The sequence below is a fragment of the Gorilla gorilla genome, chromosome 5, assembly GCF_029281585.2.
Source record: "Gorilla gorilla gorilla isolate KB3781 chromosome 5, NHGRI_mGorGor1-v2.1_pri, whole genome shotgun sequence".
Taxonomy (NCBI): Eukaryota; Metazoa; Chordata; class Mammalia; order Primates; family Hominidae; genus Gorilla; species Gorilla gorilla.
The window spans coordinates 192788874-192813258 of NC_073229.2; the positions used below are offsets into that span (position 1 = coordinate 192788874).

Below are 24385 nucleotides of genomic sequence, written 5' to 3' on the forward strand. Positions count from 1 at the left end.
ACTGGGAGCCCGTGAGGAGCTACACATTTCATTTTTTTTACCAGAACCAGTAGGGGACTGTGGAGCAGACTGGCCCTGGGGTCCCACGCTGACCAGCAGTGCAATCAGGAAGGAGTGAGTTAATTAATCACTCTGTTTCCATGTTCTTCTCCGCACAATTGGACTAATGATAGCATTTAATGCAGAAGATTGTTAGGTTAAAGGTACTAATGCAGTAAAGTGTTTAGAACAATGCCTGGCCCGGGTGCTCAGTGTTCAAGCTGTGAGCAGGGAAAGAGGCTAACAGAGATGAAGTCCATGCCGGGTGCAGTGGCTCATGCCTGTAATCCCAGCACTTTGGGATGCCAAGGCAAGTGGATCACCTGAGCTCAGGAGTTCGAGGCCAGCCTGGGCAACATCCCAAAATACAAAAATTAGTGGGCATGGTGGCCCCTGTAGTCCCACAGCAACTCAGGAGGCTGAGACAGGAGAATCACTTGAACCCAGGAGGCAGAGGTTGCAGCGAGCCCAGATCGCCCCACTGCACTCCAGCCCAGATGACAGAGTGAAACTCTGTCTCAAAAAAAAAAAAAGAAAAAAAAAGAAGAAAGAAAAAGAAAAAAGAGATGACATCCAAAGAGGGTTGAGCCAGAGAAGAGGAGACTGAAGTAGGAGGAGAGGGAACTCTGAATGCTGGAGGTGTTTTGTACTTGGTGTTGGTGGGTCTCCTGTTGACTCGGGTGGAAGGACAGCATTCACGCGTGGCACCTGACGGGGTCCCTCACGGAGGTGTTCTAGGGTCTCCGTGTGGTCATGCCCCGTGTTCTTGCACTCATTTTCTCCAACACCTTCTCTCGGCCCTGCTACTTGCCCCGGTGATTCTGTAGGGACCCCGGGTGGCTACGCGAATGTGGCTCTGAAGACAGCACTCTTCACTGAGCTGCAGCTCTGGCCAGACACTGCTGGACTCCAAGGCCATGTGGGTGCACAAGCTTCTCTACCCCCGAGGAGGTACCGTCCATGGGCTCAGGAGCACTGGGCTTAGAGTCCATGCCCATGCATTCCGTGTCTACAAGGGTACTACTTCACAGTGGTGGCCAAGGACGCACACGAGTGCTTCACACTCATCCAGGGGCATCTCAATTCTCACTGGGACCCTGGATAAGAAGCACTTTCGTAGCTAAAGCAATGAGGATGGTGCCTGAGGCTGCATGAACCCCCTGGAACCCTTTTAAGTGACCAAAAGCATGACAAGACTCTCCGACAGAGTGGGCATTGCTTATGAGAGGGGAAGTTCAGCTGTGTTACAGTATTTCATAGGGGACTTGTACAATCTACCTTGTGCCTCTAAACACCTCTGACCCATAGGAATCGTGGCCGGATGCTAAGGATAATCTTTTGTTGTCATTGCCAGAGATAATTACTGCATTAAGGTAACACCATCCTCATCATATCTTATTAGGAAGAATTTTAGAATAACAGAGCTACTGAATCTCAAATAAAACTGGATTGGAACAATGAATAACCTGAGAGATTTCTTAAATTATCTCAAAAATTACTAACAGGGAGGAAAAACATCCATTTTCATCATTGAAATTAACATGGATGTGGAGACGGAAGGAAAATAAACACAAAATAAATGTTTTGGAAAAGGAGAAGAGAGTTGCAGAGCAAAAAGTACAATAAAGCATCATCTGTCCCTTGCTGCGGTGCCAGGAGCCTGCATTGTCCATCCCTCGCTATGGGGCCAGGAACCTGCATCATCCGTCCCTCGCTATGGGGCCAGGAACCTGAAGCCCACTCTGCAGAATGTGAGGTGTGGGGAAGATGGAACCAAGAGCTCTAGGAAATCCTGGGTCAGGAGACCAAAAGCCAGTAAAGCATTGGTAAATGCACTTATAAAAAGTTCCAGGTCCACTAAAAAACAATAAAGGCAGTGTGGTAAACAGAGAAACAACCACGGCCTCAGGGCTCCTGCTTTCCTCTGGGATCTCCGTACCCAACAGCGTCACCCAGTTGTGGCTGGGGTTCAGCCTCCCTTGGTTGTGTGTGCATCCTGAGAGGCCCGTCTTGGTTCCCCACAGAAGGTGGGAGCATCTCCAGGCGTTTGGTCCTGAGAGGGGCTGCCTCGCCCTGGCCACATCCTCCTGCACATCCTTTGGGTCTTCCCGCTGGCTGCAGATACCTCACTCTGGCAGCTCTGTGCAGGGCTGAGCCCCTGCCCTCTTTCCTGCATCTGCCTCTATCTTTCCCAGGCTTCCTGAAGAAACCTGCTCTCTCTTCTTGAACTTCTAATTTAGCTCCCTTTTTACTGCACACTTCTCATTTTCTCTTTGAAAATGATCACCAGCAAGAGGATCCCTTAGTGCTCACACAGTAGAGTTGAAATGGCAAACATACCCTATATTCATTTAAATGGTAGATAAGCAGGACCTCTGCTCCAAGGGCTTCTTGCAAATAACGTCTTCATATCTTTTCCAAACACTTTCTCGTGCACTATCACATTTTGTTTTCATGATCATCTTTATGAAACAGGAATCCTTGTTATCACCTCCATTGGACAAGTGAAGAAACCAGCGCTCACATGGCTCCATACACGTCCCTGGTCACTTTGCTCTTCTGCCATCGCCAAGGTCAGCATGTTCCCTTTGACCACAGAGCCTTGCCAGCCCGATGGCCCTCCATGCCCTGCATCTGCCCACAGCCACCTTCTGCGTATTTATTGGGCTTGTGGCTGTAATCTAGTCATGCAGATTAAAACAAATTCATCTCATTCAATCATTTGCTCTTGGTTTTAAGGTCCTATGGGTACCCAATAAATAGAACAAAAAGGCAAAAGGGGGTCAGGAATGCCGATGGGAGCTACATTGTCACCACTTTCCTAACTCATTGAGTTATTTCACTCAGACTCTTAAACTTACTAAGACAAGCTGCCTCTGAAAAGCTGACGCCTAGTGTCTCTGATTCACGCCTCACTTACTTTTGTATTATTTTTTATTTTATTTTATTTTATTTTGAGACAGAGTCTCGCTCTGTCACCCAGGCTGGAGTGCAGTGGCACAATCTTGGCTCACTGCAACCTCCACCTCCTGGGTTTAAGCGATTCTCCTGCCTCAGCCTCCTGAGTAGCTGGGATTATAGGTGTGTGTCACCACGCCTGGCTAATTTTTTGTATTTTTAGTAGAGATGGGGTTTCACTGTGTTAGCCAGGATGGTCTTGATCTCCTGACCTCGTGATCTGCCTGCCTTGGCCTCCCAAAGTGTTGGGTGTTGGGATTACAGGTGTGAGCCACCGTGACTGGCCTTTTTTTTTTTGACACAAAATCTCACTCTTGTTGCCAAGGCTGGAATGCAGTGGCGCAATCTCTGCTCACTGCAACCTCCGCCTCCTGGACTTAAGTGATTCTCCTGCCTCAGCCTTCCATGTGGATGGATTACAGGCACCCACCAACATGCCCAGCTAATTTTGGTATTTTTAGTTGAGATGGGGTTTCACCACGTTGGCCAGGCTGGTCTCGAACTCCTGACATCAGGTGACTCGCCTGCCTCGGCCTACCAAAGTGCTGGGATTACAGATGTTAGCCACCATGCCTGGCCACCTTGCTTGTTTTCTAAATGAGCAGAGAGCACTTAACGTCACATCTCCACAGTGAGCTCCTCCTGGTGAGTCTCTGTGCTCCTGTGAGGCACCTCCGTCAGCAGGGCTGTGCTGAGGCTGGGAAGCAAATGCCCTCCCCACTTGGTGGTTTTCTTCATGGTACTCGTCCACATATGGAAGAGCTCGTTATTTTATCCTCACAGCTACCTCAAAGGTGACAAGGTATTATTACTCATATTTTACAGATTAGCAAATTGAGTGTCAGAGATTGCACGGGTGGAAAAATGCAGAACCAGCATTAACTCTCCCCTGTTGGTGCAGAGCCCAGTGGCACCACCCAGTTGTGCTAAGGACATGATGCCGGCTCAGTGCCCCGCAGAGGCTGTGGTGGCCAGAGCCCAATGTTAATGCCCCCAAACTGAGCATCTGTGACTCAGTCTAGTGCATCAGGGAGGATCAAAAAAACGCACCACAAAATTGGTGAGATCCTGTGCAGAGTTTGCTCGTTGGCCTCATCTGTGTCATGTTGAGGACAGCACACTCCCCAGAATCCTCTGCCGGAGGGAGGAGCCCAGCACCTCCTTGTTTTCTGTTTGAACCCCGGTCTCCTCAGGTCCTCAAGTGATGCCAGCACATTGATTTGAGAGGCACTGGCCACCACGATGACACACGAGGCCTGCTTTCAGTGGCATCCTTTCCGATTTCTTCCTACTGCTGGCCTTGACACATCCACGTCTGTGGATTTGCCCTGGGATGCCAGCTCACATGGCTTCTCATCCAGCTTCTCTGGGTTCCTTAGATCGGCGGTCCCCAACCTTTTCGGCATGAGGAACGTTTGACATTTTTTCCATGAACTGGTGGGTGGGGGATGGTTTCCAGATGATTCAAGCACGTTACATTTATTGTGCACTTCATTTCTATCATTACATTGTAATATATAACGAGATAATGATGCAACTCGCCATAGTGTAAAATCAGTGGGAGCCCTGAGCTTGTTTTCTGGCAACTAGATGGTCCCATCTGGGGGAGAAGGGAGACAGTGAGGGATCATCAGGCATTAGATTCTCATAAGGAACCCGCAACCTAGACCCCTCAGATGCGCAGTTCACAATAGGGTTCACGCTGCTGTGGAATCTAATGGTGCTGCTGATCTGACAGGAGGTGGAGCTCAGGGGGTAATGTGAGCGATGAGGAGCGGCTGTAAATACAGATGAATACAGGGTTGGGGACCTCTGCCTTAGGTCATCTTTTAGGAAGCAGCAGATATCCCCCCACATCAGCTTTGACTGATCTTCCCTCTGAGCCACTCAGGCACCTGTGTTCTTCCTTATGCAGCGTGGTCATTTGTGGATGTACATTTCTGCCCTCTGGATTTTCAGCTTCACTAGGGCAGGCTCTTCTTCAAAATCCCATCCTCCTGGAGGCCGGTAGAATGCCTTTTACAGAGAGGGGTCACGTAATAACTATTTAATATATTCAGTTCAAGCTGGGTCTGACTTTTGAGCTAACTGGAAACATGAGGCTTTATTCTTAAAGACTGGGAGCAAGAAGTCGAAGACAATAAAATACTGAAGTTAAGGGTTTCTAAAATACATATAAAGTGGTGCAGCTAACTTCCATCAGATGCCAGATGAATGAGTGAATGAAATGTCCGTCTCTCAGATGCTGGATGAATGAGTGAATGAAATGTCTGCCTCTCAGATGCCAGATGAATGACTGAATGAAATGTCCATTTCTCAGATGCCGGATGAATGAGTGAATGAAATGTCTGCCTCTCAGATGCCAGATGAATGACTGAATGAAATGTCCATTTCTCAGATGCCAGATGAATGAGTGAATGAAATGTCTGTCTCTCAGATGCTGGATGAATGACTGAATGAAATGTCCATTTCTCAGATGCCAGATGAATGAGTGAATGAAATGTCTGTCTCTCAGATGCTGGATGAATGACTGAATGAAATGTCTGTCTCTCAGATGCCAGATGAATGACTGAATGAAATGTCTGTCTCTCAGATGCCGGATGAATGAGTGAATGAAATGTCTGCCTCTCAGATGCCGGATGAATGAATGAAATGTCCATTTCTCAAATGCCGGATGAATAAGTGAATGGAATGTCCGTCTCTCAGATGCCAGATGAATGAGTGAATGAAATGACAATCTCTCAGATGCCGGATGAATGAGTGAATGAAATGTCTATCTCTCAGATGCCAGATGAATGACTGAATGAAATGTCCGTGTCTCAGATGCCAGATGAATGACTGAATGAAATGTCCGTCTCTCAGATGCCAGATGAATGACTGAATGAAATGTCTATCTCTCAGATGCTGGATGAATGAGTGAATGGAATGTCCGTCTCTCAGATGCTGGATGAATGACTGAATGAAATGTCCGTCTCTCAGATGCCAGATGAATGAGTGAATGAAATGTCCGTCTCTCAGATGCCGGATGAATGACTGAATGAAATGTCCATCTCTCAGATGCTGGATGAATGAGTGAATGGAATGTCCGTCTCTCAGATGCTGGATGAATGACTGAATGAAATGTCCGTCTCTGGGAGAAAATGTCCTGTGGAAAGTTATGTTTTCCTTTAGCATTTAAGTTTTGTATTGCGGGCTCTGAAACAGGATTTCCATATTTGCTTGGAAGATTTAGGTTCTGTTTCTAAAAGAGTAGGACCCTGTTTTCTGAAATCTGAGGAAGTCCAGGCTTTAAAATGGAGAAATGATTATTTAAAACAGGCTTGAGTCTGTAGCCCCTCTCCCACCTGTCCCCAGTGACTTTCAGAATTGTGCAGGCTCTTCATGCACTGGGCCTCATTGCCAGTGCTGCCCTGTCTTCTGTTCAATCTCATTTCTTCCTGTGTGCACCTCCCACTAAGAAAGCAAACACGTGGATGCCATCTATTTTCTCTTGGCCTATTATTTAGAAAGTGTGTGCTTTTGAGAATTTTTTTTTTTTTTTTTTTTGAGACAAGGTCTCACTTGCCCAGGCTGAAGTGCCCTGGTGCGTAGTCATAGCTCACTGCAACCTCCAATTCCCCGGGCTCAAGTGAGCCTGCCACCTCACCCTCCTAAGTAGCTGGGTCCACAGGTGCACATTTATTGTGCACTTTATTTTGTTACACCCCCATACCTGGCTAATTTCCCCCCACCCCTGATAGAGACAGAGTCTCACTGTGTGGCCCAGGCTGGTCTCAAACTCCTGGCCTCAGCAGATCCTTCCACCTTGGCCTCCCAAAGCTCTGGGGTTATAGGTGTGAGCCACTGCACCTGGCCTTGCAAATCTTACAGCTACAAGAATTATGTATTTCAGAGGCAACATTTCCTTAATGTCTTCTTACGCCACATGTTATCTCATATAGTCAGAGACGTATTTAATCAATATTATAAGGAGAAATTTTAAACATGTTAAGATTTGAAGAGTGCTTTTACCTGTTTTGTAAACAGTTTTTGTTTTAATCTTTTTCTTCTGGCCCAAACCCAGTAATTTATTAAGAAGAAACATAGACCATGACTTTGATCCATTGAGTCTGTCTGACTGGTTTTCTAATGTGTGAGCTACTTGGTGTCCACAAAGACACTTCCTGTGCCCTCCCCCCCACCACTTCCTTACACCTGGGCTCCTTGCACCTGTGCAAATAGCACTGCTTCGTGGAAATCAAAAGAAATGAGAAACCCCTGCAATTGTGGGGTTTTTTTAAGAAAGTCACTCGATGTCCAATTGATTGCATTCTACATTTAGCAAAGTACTTTTTATCTTGAATTAGTTTTAAGACTCTCAACCGAGTTCTTTTAACACATAGTGAATTCTTTGGAATAGGAATATTTATTTTTCTTGAATGGGCTGTTTATTAATGAGCACAACTTAGTTAAAAGCTTATTTTCTTACATGCACAGTCTCCTGTGAAATTTAATTGTTATTAAACAGGAGGAAGGGGAGAAACATGTCCATAACCTGTATGTTCTCTTATCCCTGAGAAATAACACTTCCATTGTTAGTTCCGCACCAGTACATTATCAAGAATTATGGTCAAATTCCAAATGCCTGGATGCTGGGTGCTTTTATTTGAGAAAAAATGTCGAGACTGTCTCTTTCCCTTTAGAGAAAATGATAATTACAGTGTCTTACCTAAGTCCTCAGCATCTCCTCACTTAGGGTTTCAGGAAATACATAGAGACCACCTCTTAAACATAAAAATTAACAGGATTTAGGTTATTCCATCTTTTCATCTACAGTAGGAGACAGCTATTAATAGGGCCGGCCCCTGTTTGAAACGAAGGCACCTGGGGCTCTTACTGAACACACTGCAGGTTCATGTTTTCTTTCTGTTTGGAACGAAGGCTCCTGGGGCTCCTACTGAACACACTGCAGGTTCATGTTTTCTTTCTGTTTTCTTCCCTCTTTCTCGGTGCAAAGCTGTGCTGCCCCAGCCAGCTGTGTGCTGCGAGAACGAGGCTGCTGAGATCCTCAAGTACCTGTGAGACGCCTGTCACTCGGAAGCATTTTATAAGATCCAAGCAGCGTCTCAGCGGGTGGAGGACCTTCCCAAGGCACAGCACCCGAAGGTCATGTTTCCCAAGAGCTGCCTGCCCCCGGGGCGCCCCCCACTGCTGGAAGAGCTCAGTCAATGCGTGTTGGTGACATGAAAAATGTGGTTGAGACTCATCTGTGGCAGAATTCAACAGAATGTATTTATGTGCCGTCTCTGGCCTCTTTAAGTGAAAGCATACATATTTGCAAAACCCTGAAAGGCAATGATCTGTTTTCACTTGTGTCTTAGCTAAAACAAACCTGAATCATTTCAGCAGGTGAGCTTATTCTCAGGAAAATTAGAGCACGCTGTTTGAAATGGAACAATTGTGAAAAATAGCTCCCTCTGAGATGGCAAAGGCCCCATCACCTCTGGGTGCCGCTCACCTGTCTCTTGGCTCCAGCCTTCATCCCTACATCTGGGCAAGGCCACTGCCAAGTAGCTTTGTGAGCTCCAAAACACACAGGCTTACCTGTTCTTAGCCACACCTGCCACTATCACGGTCCTCAGGTCGGGAGCTCTGAGGACCCCGCCTGGATTTCTGGTGAGGTCTGGGGCTCCCCACGGGCCATCTGGCCCCTACAGCATCTTGTGTGCCCTACCTGGCTTTGAGTCCAGCTTTGGCTTTTGGCTAATCTCTGTTTTTAATTCTTTTATCGGCGTGAAGATTTAAAAAAATTGTATGTGTAACATTGGGCAAATTATATAAAGTTGATACATTTCCATTAAAAAAAATCACAGATTATGATTCCTTCCACTGCCCATCAAGGTCACCGTAGTTCCTGCAAAACTTGGGTCAAGATTTATCTTCAAGATAGCAGAGCAGCCCTTTTTAAAAGAACTGAGACTTAACCCACAGTGGTGCTGACAGCCCTATGTGACAATAATATAAAAGTGAGTGCAATTTCCATAGCCAGCCTTGCCGAGTTAGCTCCACTGACACAACCCACCTGGTGATCCGCAGCCACAGAGGGGTACAATGCTGATTAGCTGGGCAAAGCTAGCCTTTAAACAGAGCCAGCTGAGATGCAGACTTCAAGGCGGAAAGTTTCACTAGCTTCTCAAGGAATGCAGCATCCTGAGTTCCTTTCTTTTTCCTCTCTTACTGGTAAAGGAGCATGTTGATGAGGGCCCCCCAGCCTCTGCTGAACCTCAACCCTATTTTCCCCCTGCTCAAACTGGAAGAGGGATTGGACCAGTGCTCTCTTTATCTCCACAAATGTCCCCAGGTGAACAATGCCACATAGCCCCGCTAACGTGCACACCACGCCCAGAGGGCCACATACTACCATAGCCTGTGCTCTGCCAGCCACAGCTCTGCGAGTTTCTTTCTTTCTTTTTGTTAATGCATTGTCTATGCTCTGAATCAAGGAGAACACCCCTTGGGGCAGGTGATAGTCTGGGGACCAAAGGCCTCTGACAATCCTGTTTGTCCTGGAGCACAGATGCTTCCTCAGGGTCACCTTGAGCTTCACCTTGGTGTCTGGTGTTTCGTCTGGCCTGATGGAGGCCTGGACAGGACTAGTGGCCGGTCAGGAAGTGGCAGGACACTGATGACTTGTCCAAGGAAAACACACGGGGCCAGCACGCCCAGATCGGAGGCTTCCCTGGGGTCCGGTGAGCTCCGAAGTGTGTGTCAAGCTGTAAAAGAGCAGGAGGGAGATGAAGGGCCTGGGGCCACTGTGGGAACTGCGGAGCACACATAGCCATTAGGTGATCTCTATGGCCTGCGGAGAGGATTCCTGTGCCTTAGGCATTTTCAGAGAAATACACAAGCTTCCTCTGGGCCATGAGGTCACTCATTCATTCAACAAACATTTATTCAAAGAACAGTAGTCCAATTGAGTGCAGTCTAGTCCAATTGAATGTAGATTTCACCTACCTTCAGAGAATGTAGATGAAATTGTGTGGCACCATTTAAATCAGGAAGGATTCCCTCCCATTTCCAGATAGTGGACATTCCTGATACTCGTCACTTCCAAAAGAATGGTACAGTGTGATGAATGTGGAGGCAAATTAGTCAATGAATTCACAAAAGGAAAACATTGCTACTCAGACTTTAAGGGTTGAACTAGGCACACATGCACCCCCTTCAAAGATCAATGGTTCACATGTTGTTCTGTGTCAGACGGCCGATATTGATGTAGAGAACTTCCAAATTATCTAGGCTTTTGAAACAGACGACGGCTAAAATGTTCAGAGGTGCACGTGACGCTTCTGGCGGGGGTGAGAGCCGGGTGGTGGTATCCCTCAAGCTTTCATTCCCTGACCGTGAAGTGGCCTGAGGCAGCCTTCTGTTTTCTGCTGCTCTGAAGAATGTGTCTTTAAATTTGTCTGGCTTCTTTTTTTCTCCTTTAAGTTTTTGAGAGTGGATCAAGATAAAGACAAGGATTGTAGCTTGGACTGTGCGGGCTCGCCCCAGAAACCTCTCTGCGCATCTGACGGAAGGACCTTCCTTTCCCGTTGTGAATTTCAACGTGCCAAGTGCAAAGACCCCCAGCTAGAGATTGCATATCGAGGAAACTGCAAAGGTAAGCTGCTGTTTGATCATTCATCCAAAGATGGGTACATCCATCATCAAAATGAATGCAAACATATTTTCATACTTGATAACTTTTTACATTTACAAACTCCGGTTTATGTTGACTTTTTTTTTACAGCATGTAAGGAAGAAGAGTAATTTCTATGAATTTTAAGAGCAGTCTTTTTTTAGTTGTCTAATATTTTCTTAGAATGCCTTATTCCACCATGAAAGACATTTATCCAAATATTTCAGTTTTTTCCCCAAAGTCTTCTAAAATTATTCTCAGTAAGATTTCTTTCTTTCTTTCTCATTTTTCTTTTTAGCAAGTGGGATGTGTACAATAGCACGTGTGCAGTTTTCAGCTATTTTTTGGTGTTGATTTTATACTCTCAATTTTCCCAATTTAAGAATTAGATTCAGAGTTAAGAGTCTAATGCTTAGAGCCAAAGATTGAAATGCTTCCTACATCAATGAAGGGTTTGATTCAGCAAAAGATGCTGATGTTTCAGAGTTATTTTCAGAAAGAGATTTACCTTGTTTGTCGTAGTATCTAGGAAAAAAGACCGCAAAGACTAAAGATGCCTTTGAGATGAAGTTCTGCGTCATCTGGCAGTTAGCTTCAGCAATCCTCTTAAATGAAACAAAACAGCAACCACACTGCAAACCAGCACTGAGTGCAGTGTCTAGGTCCCTGCCTACCCAGGTGTTCAGTAAGCTTGCTCTTCCTTTCGTAATGCAATATAATACCAGGTAAACAGATTTCAGTTACTTTTGCAGACGCCAAAGGCAGAATTTTGCCATGTTCTTTAGGCGTGAGAGTTGTTCCTACTGACATTATGAAGACGTTCCTATATACAGTCACAAGGATGTTTTGCTCCATGACAGACTGCATGTCCAACAGTGGTCCCATAACGTTATAATGGAGCAGATGTAGAAACCTGTTGGATGGCGCTTGATATTGGCATTGAGATCAAGTAGGGGAAATGACTGATGTTCAGTAATGATGCTGGGACATTCTGTTTTCCATATGAAAAGATAAGTGTATAAATGAAGATGTATATATCATCTAAGTGTGTATAAGTACACTCTATGATGTTCACACAATGATGAACTTGCCTAAAGGTGTGTATTGGTTTGTTCTCACACTGCTAATAAAGACATACCCAAGACCAGCACATTTATAAGGAAAGGTGTTTAATTGACTCATAGTTCTGCACAGCTGGGGAGGCCTCAGGAAGCTTACAATCATGGCAGAAGGGGAAGCAAATGCATCCTTCTTCACATGATGGCAGGAAGGACAAGTGCCAAGCAAAAGGGAAAAAAGCCCACTATAAAACCATCAGATCTTATGAGAACTCACTATGACGAGAATAACATAAGAGAAGCCACCCCCATGATTAAATTACCTCCCACCAGGTCCCTCCCATGACACGTGGGGAACTACAAGGTGAGATTTGGGTGGGGACACAGCCAAACCATATCAGGGTGATTTCTCAGAGTGCATCCCTGTCATTAAGAAACATGTGACTTTTCCCAGATTTAGTGCTCTGAAAACAAGGAACAGCATAAACTCCCTCTGGAGCCTTGGTCTTTGCCCAGTGGCAAACTCAACCCCTATGCATTTATCTGCCAGCAGTGTGCACAGACTCCGGATTTAAAGGCCAGACTCCTGTCCACATGCACCCGTGGCTTTGCCCATGACAAATGGCTATTCATTATCAAGGGGTTTTTTTTTTTCTGAAATTACAGTTTGTTCGAAGTCAGAGTATTTCAGGATGCAGCATTTAAAGGCTACACAAATGCCAGGTATGGGGCACAGTAAGTAGGCAGGTAGATTCTCTAGTAAGTGTCCCTGGGAAGATGATTTTATTATGCATCTGAGGGCACAAGAGAGAATGGTGCTGTGGAGCTTAAAGTCCCGTTCTGGTTTTGCGGTCAGATGCTGTTTCTAAAGTGTTTATCACGTGATGGTGTTATCCTCCCCTCATGCTGGGGGAGTCATGAAGACCCCAGGACAGAAGCTCACTCAGAGGGTCCTCTGAGGACCGACAGGAGGGCCCGAGAGGGAAGTAGGTGGAGCCGGGCTGGCAGGGCTGAGTGCTGGATCCCGGAGTTTGCACTCTCCTGTGGGAAATGGAAAGACACAGGAAGTCGTGGGCAGAACAGGGATGGATGCGAATTGCCGTTCTGCACGGCACATGCTTCCCTGAGCTCACCAGGCTGCCCCATCCCAGCACCCGCCTTGGGCCTTTGTCCAGGGGTGCCAGGCCCCAGCATCACCAGCACGATTGCAGTGAGTCTTGCTGTGCTGAAGCCCTGGCGTGCTTTAGAAAGGACCACAAATGGAGGGGTGAGCTGCTTTCAAAGGGAAAATGGAACTTTAATTCACTCATTAACCTCAATATGCTACTGAGATTGCAAGGAACAAAATGCAGTAAAAAATTATTTGATTCATACTTTAAATAAATGAAGTGCAGTGGCAGTATCATAGCTGAATCCCAAACACAAAGTTTAAAGATGCTGACATGAACTTAGTGGGACAGGTTTGGCAAGCACCACAGCTTGTGGCCTGGAATGGTCGCTGCCAGCTTGTGGAACCCACCCCAGACCTCAGGATCCATTTCAGAGAGCTGGGCTCTGGACACTCGTCTGTTTGAAACAGCTCTGGGGGACTCTGGAAAACCACTTTCTATGGCCTGAGGGAGTGCCAGCCCCTTCTAGAAACAGCTAACATCTGCTGATGATGCCACACATTGACCCTCCAGTGTGCCCGCACGCTGAGGAGCTGACTCCATCTAACCTTAGCCCAGATAGAAAACAACAACACTTGGAAAATGTGTGGAAGTGAAAGATCTATATATATACAAATTTCACTGTAGTAGAAAAAATAGTTTAAAGTTATTTAAAACACAGATGTGAAATATCTTTCTATAAAACGTCCATAAAAGTAAAGACAACATGATTAAAATTGAAAGCATTTGACATTCTTTCACTGAATTATATACTTGTATGCACTATTTACATTAAAACACACATTGAAACTTTGACTATAGTAGCAGCAATAGCTGCTCCAGCTTTCTTGGTGGTGGTAGGGAAAATAGAATATACCATTTAAAATAAATGATGTTTTGTAAATGACTGATTTATTTTTTTCCCTAAGCATCCATTCTTATCTCAAAGAAACGGAAAATAATTTGTTGAATCTAACGTACCTGAAGTTCTATAGTTCTATATCACTATTTTGTCCATATAGGTTTTTTTTTCTTAGTAGACATTTAGGTTTCAGTAAACTGTACATTATTTTAGTTTTAATTCCCTTGGTGAAAACTTGGATGAAATATCTTAGAGTCGTTCAGTGGGAGACACACACACACAAATACACACACACACATACGTACACACACACATAGACACTCACATAAACACAAATTCTTAGTTTATTCAAGTGGACAACTGATATTTACTAAGCAGCTTGGTTCAATGTGATTCTAAAACTTTATGATCAATTTGCTTCACCCTGATTCTTTCAATAAGTCCTGACATTTACTTGATATTAATACATTCGGTAAATTGGCGTTTTCTTCTTACTGAATGATTCCTTGAAGAGCGCTGAGGCTGCGAGTGAGTCCATGCTGTTCTCCATCAGATAACCTCTCAGGGAGCTCATCTCTTCATTTCATTCAGTTCAGCCCTGGGTGCCCCAGAACTCAGGGACTGTGTAAGAATCTTTGTCCCTGGCAGCATCCTCCAGATGGGAAGTGACTGGCCTGCTTGTAGCACTGGAAACGGTTTCACGTGAGATTTTCAATAGGATCCCAGATGCTCCCAACACCTGGCCTGTCTTCAGACTCTCCTATGAGGTGGACGGCTGGGGCCCTTCGGGGTGGCAGGACACCTCCCTCCACACAAGGGCCAGCCATGGGGCACACAGCGGGGTGCACAGGGGGCCCTCATGGGACTTCTCCAGAGCCCAGTGGTGCCTACTTTGTGGGGTCATAAGCACAGGACCCCAAAGTGCTGACCCCACCCAGCTTCCCTAGCCTGCCCCAACGCTGCAAATTTGTTTACTCTGCATCTGAGAAAAAACAAGTCAGTCTGTTTCTTTGGAGACCAGCTACTCCTTTAAGAAGCATCTTTCAGACTCAAGGACACACATCGCCCACCAAGAACAGTGTGTCTCGTTCCACACACTGAATGAGTGTCTCCTTCCACTGCTGATACTCTACTGCTAGAAGTCTTGCTTCATTGGCTAGGAAGGACAGTGGTGCGTTGGACAGCTGTCTGGGGATAACGTGATTTCCAGCATGCTTCACCCGGGAAACCGCAGGGCCATGGGTTATGGAAAGTCGGCGTGGAGCCGGGTACATGGCTTGAAGGAAGCATGTTCTTCTTTCCTTTGTGTCTGACCGACGTGTGTGAGACTCACACTGGAGAAAGACTCAGATGTGATTTGATGCCTTGGCTGTAGTTATAAATCTCAGCTATCTGTGCTGAGAAAGGAGAAACAATTTAAGAATAAATTTAAATATCAGATGATGTACTCTTCAGAGAAGTTTTTACAAGTGATCGCCTATGAAGTCTTAGCTTGTGGAAACAAGCGCTGTAGAAGTGGGGAAGTCACAGCACCTCATTAAACTTGGAATTTCGTCTTCCCTTTTCTTGCCGCGTTCCCTTAGATAACTCCAGTCGGATATGCCATTGAAAGGCCGCAAAGAAGCTTCCGCTTTAGCCGTAGCCTTTGAGGACGAGCATGTGAGGGATTTCTTAGACAAAGGAGGGAGGAGGATGGTTGGTCCATCTCTCTGGGTGGAAGCTCGACACCTGTGACCCTCTCTGGCTCGTGAGCTTTTCAGGTGTCTCCCCAGCATGTGACTTTGGATCTTTGCCATACCCAGCTGCAGGGTCACAGTGGCATTCTCTTTGGACAGGGAGAACAAATGTCAATTAAACACAGATGCCCTTTTTGGTAATATCCTTGTTAGTTTATTTGTACGTGCATCTAAGCTAACTTTTCTGGATGACTATTTCAATAGGAATTCTCATTTATGTTACTGAAGAAGTTTTATACCATAAATTATGACACACAAACAAACGTAAGGGAGAAGTAGGCAAAAATAAAATGGACCTAACCAAAGTAGGTCTCACTTAAATCTAAAGGATTCTACTGGAAAGAACGCACAGACACCTGTAGTCTTCAGAATCTCATGTGTGTGGTGCTGCAGCTGCCAAGGCAGCAAGCGTTACAATCAGTCTGCGGAGAGATTGTTCACCGTGCATTATAGATCTTGAAATAACTGGGTGTCATGCTCCTCTGATAGTCCAGATTTGGATGTGGGGCTGGGCTCGGAGAGGCTCCGTCCGCTTTCCGCCCACGTGTTGCCTCCAGTTAAGTCTGTTCCCTGCTGGGGGCTGCCTTTAAAAAGGGGCTCCTGCCTCCCGTCTGCAGTTGGAGTTTTCCTAAAGAAGCAGCCTCACACCTGCATCCTGGCTCGTGGCGGAAGACGGGCCTCGCCCTGAGCAGCCGGCTCCTTCCTAGGCCTCGCCCTGAGGGGCCAGCTCCTTCCTCTAGGCTGTCACACTGTTAGTCACTTACACACTCATCCCAGCATCCAGCCTGTCCCAGTGCTGCAAACGCAGCAGTAGGGGCTCCCGGGGAGCAGGAGCAAAACACACTGAGCCCAGGACGGGTGAGAACAGACACGGGGCTTGGTGTCTACTCAGCAAATTGTGCTTCTGTTTCCCTCTAAGAGTATAAATATTGCACATTCCACAACAAAACCCAGGTTGAGAATTTTCTTCCCTGAAGGTAAAAGAGGGAGCACAGGATTGTCCCTTTAGATCATTCGTGTAATACAAATAAACCTCCAGGTTTTCTCTACGTGATTCCTGGAGTGGACGCTGGCTCGTGTAGCACAGTGTCGCCTCGGCACATATGAGGCTGCAGCTGTCTTTAGCATTTTGGGGGCATTTTTACATTTTTGGTGGGTGATAGTTCTATAGGCCTGTCTCTTTTGGATGTACTATTTGGAAACAATTCAAATAGTTAGTCCATGTTTGATTAAATTCGATTTAAATGTTTTGCACACTTCACACAGTGATCTAGCCATTGACCTTGAATAGAACTGCGGTAGTTTACACTGATGCATTTTTCTCATATTTTCATAGAAATTTGTGGAGTTTGTGTTTTCAGAACTCTGCACACACATTAATATTTTTCTTTTGATCTGAGACTTTTAGGGCTGTCTTTCTTTTCAACAAAATCTCTGGCATTCCATAGAAAAGCCAAAAAAAAAAAAAAAGCCAAATGCCAGGAGAACTTGGAACTATTTTGAGATTTCTGGAAACAGATATTGGACAAAAGCAGCTTCCTTGGAGATCTGAGGACCAAGAGCTTCTGAACGGGCGAGTCTGGGTGAAGGGAACATGGTGACAAAGGCTCTAAGTTCACCTGTCGCTCTGTGCATCCATCTCCGAGGCTGCACAATGTCCTCAACAGCCCTCAGCAAAGCGGCTGGGACTCAGCCAGCATCTGGCACACATGAGGCCCACGGTGCAGGAAGTCCACAGGTATCACAATCAGATTCGAATCTCCACAAGATGAACGCACATGCTATTATTATTAAGATTATTAGGCGGGCAGATCATGAGGTCAGGAGACCAGCCTGGCCAACATAGTGAAACCCCGTCTCTACTAAAAATACAACAACAACAAAATAGCCGGTAGTAGTGGCAGGTGCCTGTAATTCTAGCTACTCAGGAGGCTGAGGCAGGGGAATCCCTTGAACCTGGGAGGTGGAGGTTGCAGTGAACCCAGATCGTGCCATTGCACTCCAGCCTGGCGACAACACTGAAACTCCGTCTGAAAAAAAAAAAAGGTTACTGCCACGATGAGGTTTAGAGACTGTTCTTTCCGTTGGTGAACCCCTGGAGTGATACACGCAGAAGTTTACTCCCATGGCGAAGTGATGGTTGTAACAGGAATGTAACTGTTGGTTTTGGGGCCGCTCATCCAAGTTCGCTGTGCCATGACAAGGCGTTTCGTGTCAGCGCTTCCCGGGAAAAGCTCCTTTCTTCAAGGTTGCCCCAGACAGTCGGCTGTGAGGCCTGGCTCTGAGGCCTGTCTGCGGCTGTCTCTCCGGCATTCTCTGCAGCTTTTGCAGAGCTGGGGTGGGGTGGGGACCACTCTGCCCCTGTGGCCGGCGGCGCCGTGGCCTGGCTGTGAGGCCCAGCAGGCGTTTGGGGTGGCACCTTCCCAGGTCTTCTCAAGCTGCCTCACGCCTGCTCCTGATGCTTCCAGAGAGGAACAGCGGGCAGCAGTGTCTCCGGGAGGAAAGCCAGGCGGCTTCACGTCTGATGTGGGTCGAGGTGCAGCTCCTTCCACTTCCTAGCGTGGACCTGAGGGGCTGCCCTGCCGGGGGAGCAGCTTTGCCATCCTTTGAATCAGCAGCGACAGCTCTCGGGCTCCGAGGCCAGGCGCTGCCTAAGATGCCGGAGCCATGGGTGTCTCACACTCCAGAGGAACCAGGCCTCCCCGTGGGGCTCCGTCCACGCGCTCTGCTCCTTCTGTTGCAGTTTTCCTGAAAGCACAGCAGTGGCCCCTGCGGCCCGCAGCTTCTTCTCAGCACCTGTAGGGAGGAGGACCCTGCCTTTTCCTCAGCTGGGGCTGGGCAGACTCTGACCGGTGAGGCGCTGGCAGCACGTGGGAACCCCCTGTGGGGGTGAAATGCAGGGGCCTGGGCGGTGGAGGGGCCTGGGCGGTGGAGGGCGGGCTCTGCAGGTGTCCCGATGCCCAGCCCAGCTCCAGACTCTCAGGGCTACAAGCTGAGGGCGCCGGAGCGCGAGCCTGGGCCAGGGGGCTCTGTCCTCGCGTCTCTAGAACGAGGAGCCGGTTCAGAGAAACTCAAAGAATTTTTTCTCTCAGGAGGTTTTCCCATCACATGAGTGTTTCCGTCGAGCTCTTCCTCGTACTCAGTGGCCTAGAAACAGGCCAGAGAGCTCCACACCTGCCCGTTCCTCGGAATTCCACAGCCTCGCTTTGGAGGAAGCGGGAGTCGCGACGTCCCCATGAGGCTCCTTCACCCCCGCACAAGCGCCCGGGGCCGGAGTGTCGCCTGGCTCCTATCGGGCAGCATCGATCAGTTCATTTTCCTCAGAGAACGGGCATTTCCACGAAGGAAATCTGTGCGGGGGTGTGAGTGTGAAAGTGTGAATGTGTGAGAGGGCGTTTCTGTTGCATGTGTGTATGCCTGAGGTGTGTGTGCGTGAGTGTGAATGTGTGTTCATGTGCATTGTGTGCATGTGTGATTGTGTGTATGCTTGTGTGTGGATGTGTGCATGAGTGTGCATGTGTGACTGTGTGAATGTGTGAATGTGACTGTATTCATGTGCCTGTGAGTGTACATATGTGTTTGCATGTGTGTGAATGTGTGTAAATGTGCATGTGTGGATGTGTGAGCGTGTGTATGCTTGTGTGAGTGTGCATGTGACTGCATGTATGTGCGTGAGTGTGTTCATGTGTGTGTGCATGTATGACTATGTGAGTGCATGTGTGAGTATGCTTGTGGGTGTGTATGTATGGAGAGTTCATATGTGTGAATGTGTGAATGTGTGAATGTGTATGAGCGTGCATGTGTGTTATGCTTGTGTGAGTGCATGAGTGCATGTGTTCATGTGCGTGTGTGCATGTGTGAAAGCATGTATATGCTTGTGTGAATGCATGTTTATGTGCGTGCATGAGTGCGTGTGTGTGCCTCTGTGTATGAATGTGTTCATGTGTGTGGGCATGCGTGTGTGTGTATGCGTGCATGTGTGAGTGAGCATGAGTGTGCGTGTGTGTGCGTGTGTATCCATACACGCGTGTGTGTATGCATGCATGTGTGCATGTGTGTATGCGTGCATGTGAGTGAGCATGAGTGTGCATGTGTATGCGTGCATGTGTGTATCCGTGCACACGTGTGTATGCATGTGTGTGTGCGTGCATGTGAGTATGCATGCATGTGAACGTGTGTGTATATGCGTGCATGTGTGAGCATGTATGTGTGTGAGTGTATTGTGTGCATGTGTGAACATGCGTGTGTGAACACGTGTATGCATGCATGTGTATGTGTGCTTGTGTGAGCATGCGTGTGTGTATGCGTGCATGTGTGAGTATGCAGGTGTGTATGCGTGCATGTGTATCCGTGTGTGTATGCATGCATGTGTGAGTGAGAGTGTGTATACGTGCATGTTTGTGTGTTCATGTGCGTGCGTGCATGTGTGAGTGAGCATGAGTGTCCGTGATTCTTTCTGTGCCCTGGGCTCCTGGGCAAGGTGCTTATCCCTGGCTCCACCCTTTCCGGGTTGGATTTTCTTCTTCCTGCAGACACAGTTATCAGAAGCAACTTCAATCGGCTTTGTGCTTGTGTCTTGCAGAAACTCTACCCAGAGTATGTTTACCTTAACTCGCTTATGGTATTTTAACACGTCTGATGTTTGGGAGCGCCCTTCCTCACAGGCTGGGGTAGACATAACAGGAGATTCAGGGCCTTCGGTCTCGTGTGCAGCCGTGATCAGAAACACAGCCGGACGTTCCTAGAACATGGCACATCCAAAGGGCCTTTCCTCAGTTTGCTTTAGTGGCACCACCAAACCCAAGGCACCGGCTCATCAGCAGAGCAGGGGCCTCTCCGCACAGCCTAGGGAGCTTCTGCCCTCTGGAAGGTTCTAGTCAGCCTTCCTGCAAAGGATTTAGTGACCATTTACACAATCATCCATTTCGATCTGTTGAAAATCACTGATATTAATTTTCATAGAGATGGGCGTGATCTGTGGTTTCTTGTATAAATATTATAAAGGCTGTCTGAATACTGTAATATAGTCTTGCAATGGTTTGCAGTTTCTCTTAACTTTCTCTTTACAATTTGGCAATCTCAGTTACATATTTAGGGATTTCCTATTATAATTTCGTTTCTGCCTTTATGCATTTAAAAAGAGAATACTTACGTAAAACGAAAATGTCGTTCCTGTCTCCCTTAGCTCTGAAACGGTGTCGTTCTGGTCATGGTTGAGGGACGGTTGGACGGATGCACTAGTCTGTTGTTGTGGGGATGAAAATGTCGTTCCTGTCTCCCTTAGCTCTGAAATAGTGTCTTTCTGGTCATGGTTGAGGGAAGGTTGGACGGATGCGCTAGTCTGCTGCTGTGGGGATGCATCATGCTGCTTTTGCTGGCCAAGGGCTGCAGATCACTGGGGTTGGGGGCGCTTATCACAGCACTTCCATCTATATTAGGATATTAGGATGGAAAAGAATACTTCACTTCTGCTGGAGAGTGTTGCAGCATGGCATTCTTAGTTTTTCTGACTCTGGCCTTCAAAATTACGGGTGGGTAAAATACTACAACTTTTAAAACACAGTGTCTGCCTTCATTTGATGCCAAAATCAATAAAAGCCGTGCCACTCTGAGGGCTATCATTGCCGCGGCCACTACAAAGACACCATATGTGTCCTCTGCCTGGCTGCCATTTGCTCGTTCAGCCCATGGCGTTCCCACACCAGCCCCGTCCCGGCCAGCCCTGCACTGGGTCATGGGGAGATGGCAGTGCAAGCTGAGCCTGAACTTGAAGAGTTTACATGGCCGTGGCCATAATCATAGCCATTCAGTGACCTCGCGAGATCCAGAGTCAGAGCATCTATTGACCAGAAACATATCCAGCTAGCTGCTCCTTCCATATCGATAAATGAGACACCACAGTCATTACCTGTGTCCCAAAGTGCTCTGCCTATTGCAGTAGGAAGCTGAGCGGCATCAAAGTTTTGAGACACCGTCTCTGGTGTAAACCAAAGCATCTTGGAAGACCAACAGGAAGAGTTATTTTGATTCACTTTTGCCTAGCTTAGTGTGTTTATGTTATTCGATTCTGTTACAGACAGGAGTCCCTGAGAGAGGAACTCTCTGGGCTTAGGACTACCAAATTCATCATCACCTGTGAAGATCACTGTTTCTTGGCCCTGTTTTGAAAAGTTTTCTCAAAGATCCCTTTTAACTGTTCCTTTTAATTGTTGCTCTCCAGAATCCTCTGTAAAATGTTCAGCAAAGCAATCTCTGCTGATTCTTGCCTAATCCTGTTTTGAGAGATTCTAGCAAAGTAGGGAATTATTTGCTTTCCGTTTAAAAGAAAACACTCATCATAAGTAACCGTTATAAAACACTGTTTTCATTTCTACTTTGTAGTAGGCATCACATTTTAATGGTTTCCATGACATATCTTTTTTTTTTCTTTTGAGACAGAGCCTTGCTCTGTCACCCAGGCTGGAGTATGGTGGCACGATCTCGGCTCACTGCAACCTCCCCCTCCCAGGTTCAGGTGATTCTCCTGCCTCAGCCTCCTGAGCAGCTGGGATTACAGGTGCCCACCACCAAACCTGGCTAATTTTTGTATTTTTAGTAGAGATGGAATTTCACCGTGTTGGCCAGGCTGGTCTTGAACTCCTGACCTCAGGTGATGCACCCGCCTTGGCCTCCCAAAGTGCTGGGGTTACAGGCGTGAGCCACTGTGCCAGGTCTCCATGACATATCTTGATATGTAAACAAGCTTGTAATCTGATTGGAGCCTATTTTGTTTCGTAACTGAGAGAAATGAAATATCATCCAACAGGTAGAAATAAATTGCTTGCACAATTAACTATCATTAACCAAAAATTCATCAAAATATTTCTGTTAGGGCTTGGCGTGGGGGCTCATGCCTGTAATCCCAGCATTCTGGGAGGCGGGAGGATTGCTTGACACCAGGAGTTCAAAACAAGCCTGGGCAACAAATCAATACCCCATCTCTAAGAAAATTAAAAAATTTGCCAGTCATGGTGGTGCCTGTCTTCCCAGCTACTGGGCAGGCTGAGGTGAGAGGATTCCTTGAGCTCAGGAGGTTGAGGCTGCAGTGAGCCATGATGGCACCACTGCCCTCCAGCCTGGCTGACAGAGACCCTGTCTCTAAAGCAAAACAAAACCTGTTGTTAGTGATGCCTTGCTAAGCAATGATGAGTTCTTTCTTTATAAAGTCCCGGCTCTGCAGGTAAGAGCAAACATTTTCTAAAAATAGATGACAAAATTCACATCAGAAAGTTTTTATTTGGTCTAGTAAAAAATGACTAAATTCTTCAATTAGAAGGAGATTAACAATTTTATTTAAAGTGTTAATATTATAATTTCCAGCTAAGATGTTTTTCTTTGAGGTAGATATTGATTATAGTAATATAATACTATGAGCCAAAGTACTATGAAACCATTTCATCCCAGTCGGATGGTTACAACAGTTTAACAAAGACAAAATAAATTCTGGGTGGATAAACACTTGTCTCTGTTGGCTGGAATACAGCGGTTTAGCACTGTGGCAGGCAGCAGGCACTCCCTCCGTAAGTTACATGCAGAACTGCCACGTGAACCATCATTTCTACTCCATCATTTCTACTTTTTACCCAAAAGACTTGAAAACAAGCGTTCAAATAAAAATTTACATCTGCATGTTTATAACAGCATTATTTACAATAGCCAAAAGATCCTAAGTGTTCATCCATGAGTGAATGAATAAACAAAATATGGTCCATCTGTTCAATAGAATATTATTCAGCCATAAAAAGGAACATAGCTCTGAAACATGCTGTAACATACATAAACCTTGACAACATCACGCTAAGAGAAAGAAGCCAGACACAGAAGGATACCTCGTGTATGATTACATTGATGGTGTAGACATGCATGAACACATGTACATGAACCTTGAAATCATCATGCCAAGTGAAGGAAGCCAGACACAGGATACCTCGTGTATGATTACATTGATGGTGTAGACATGCATGAACACACGTACATGAACCTTGAAATCATCATGCCAAGTGAAGGAAGTCAGACACAGAAGGATACCTCGTGTATGATTACATTGATGCACCATCTCTGGTGTAGACATACATCAGCATACATACATGAACCATGAAAACATCAGGCTAAGTGGAGGAAGCCAGGCACAGAAGGATACCTCGTGTGTGATTGCATTGATAGGAAATGCCCAGAATAGGCAAATTTGTAGAGACAGGAGGTAGACGGATAGTTCTAGGGGTTGAAGTGAGGGGGAAATGGGGAATGGCAGCTTAACGGGCACAGGGTTTTCTTTTGGGAATGAGGAGAATGTTCTGGAACTAGGCCGAGGTGGCAGTTGCCCAACACTATGAATGTGCTACGTGCCACTGAATTGTTCACTTTAAAATGGATAAGATGGTAAACTTTATGTTATTTGTAGTTGTGCAGTAATTACAGTAATTCTTTTTTTTTGTGGCAGAGTCTTGCTCTGTCACCCAGGCTGGAGTGCAGTGGTGCGATCTCGGCTCACTGCAATCTCTGCCTCCCAGGTTCAAGTGATTCTCCTTCCTCAGCCTCCAGAGTAGCTGGGAACACAGGCGCCTGCCACCATGCCTGGCTGATTTTTTTTTTTATTATTTTTATTTTTAGTAGAGACGGGGTTTCACCATGTTAGCCAGGATGGTCTTGATCTCCTGACCTCGTGATCTGCCCGCCTCAGCCTCCCGAAGTGCTGGGATTACAGGCATCAACCTCTGCACCTGGCCGTCATACAGTAATTTAAAAAATTATGTTGCTTATGTTCTGGGGATTTAATAATCAAACAGTTGAACATAAAGTGTTCAGAGTGGAATCTCAACAAGGCTGTTAAACAGTTAGGGTTCTGCTTAATTTTTAACTCAACCAAAGAATCATACAGAGTAAAA

General features: G+C 46.4%; 1 protein-coding gene across 2 annotated transcripts in view; it reads left to right on the forward strand.

The window, feature by feature from the left end:
• SMOC2 (SPARC related modular calcium binding 2) overlaps positions 1-24385 on the forward strand; it is a 218847-nt gene that overhangs the window by 57367 nt on the left and 137095 nt on the right. For both annotated transcript variants that reach the window (XM_031012452.2, XM_019030074.4), the window contains exon 2: positions 10468-10639. In XM_031012452.2, coding sequence (XP_030868312.1) covers positions 10468-10639 — 172 coding nt within the window. The remainder of the gene's footprint in view (positions 1-10467; positions 10640-24385) is intronic.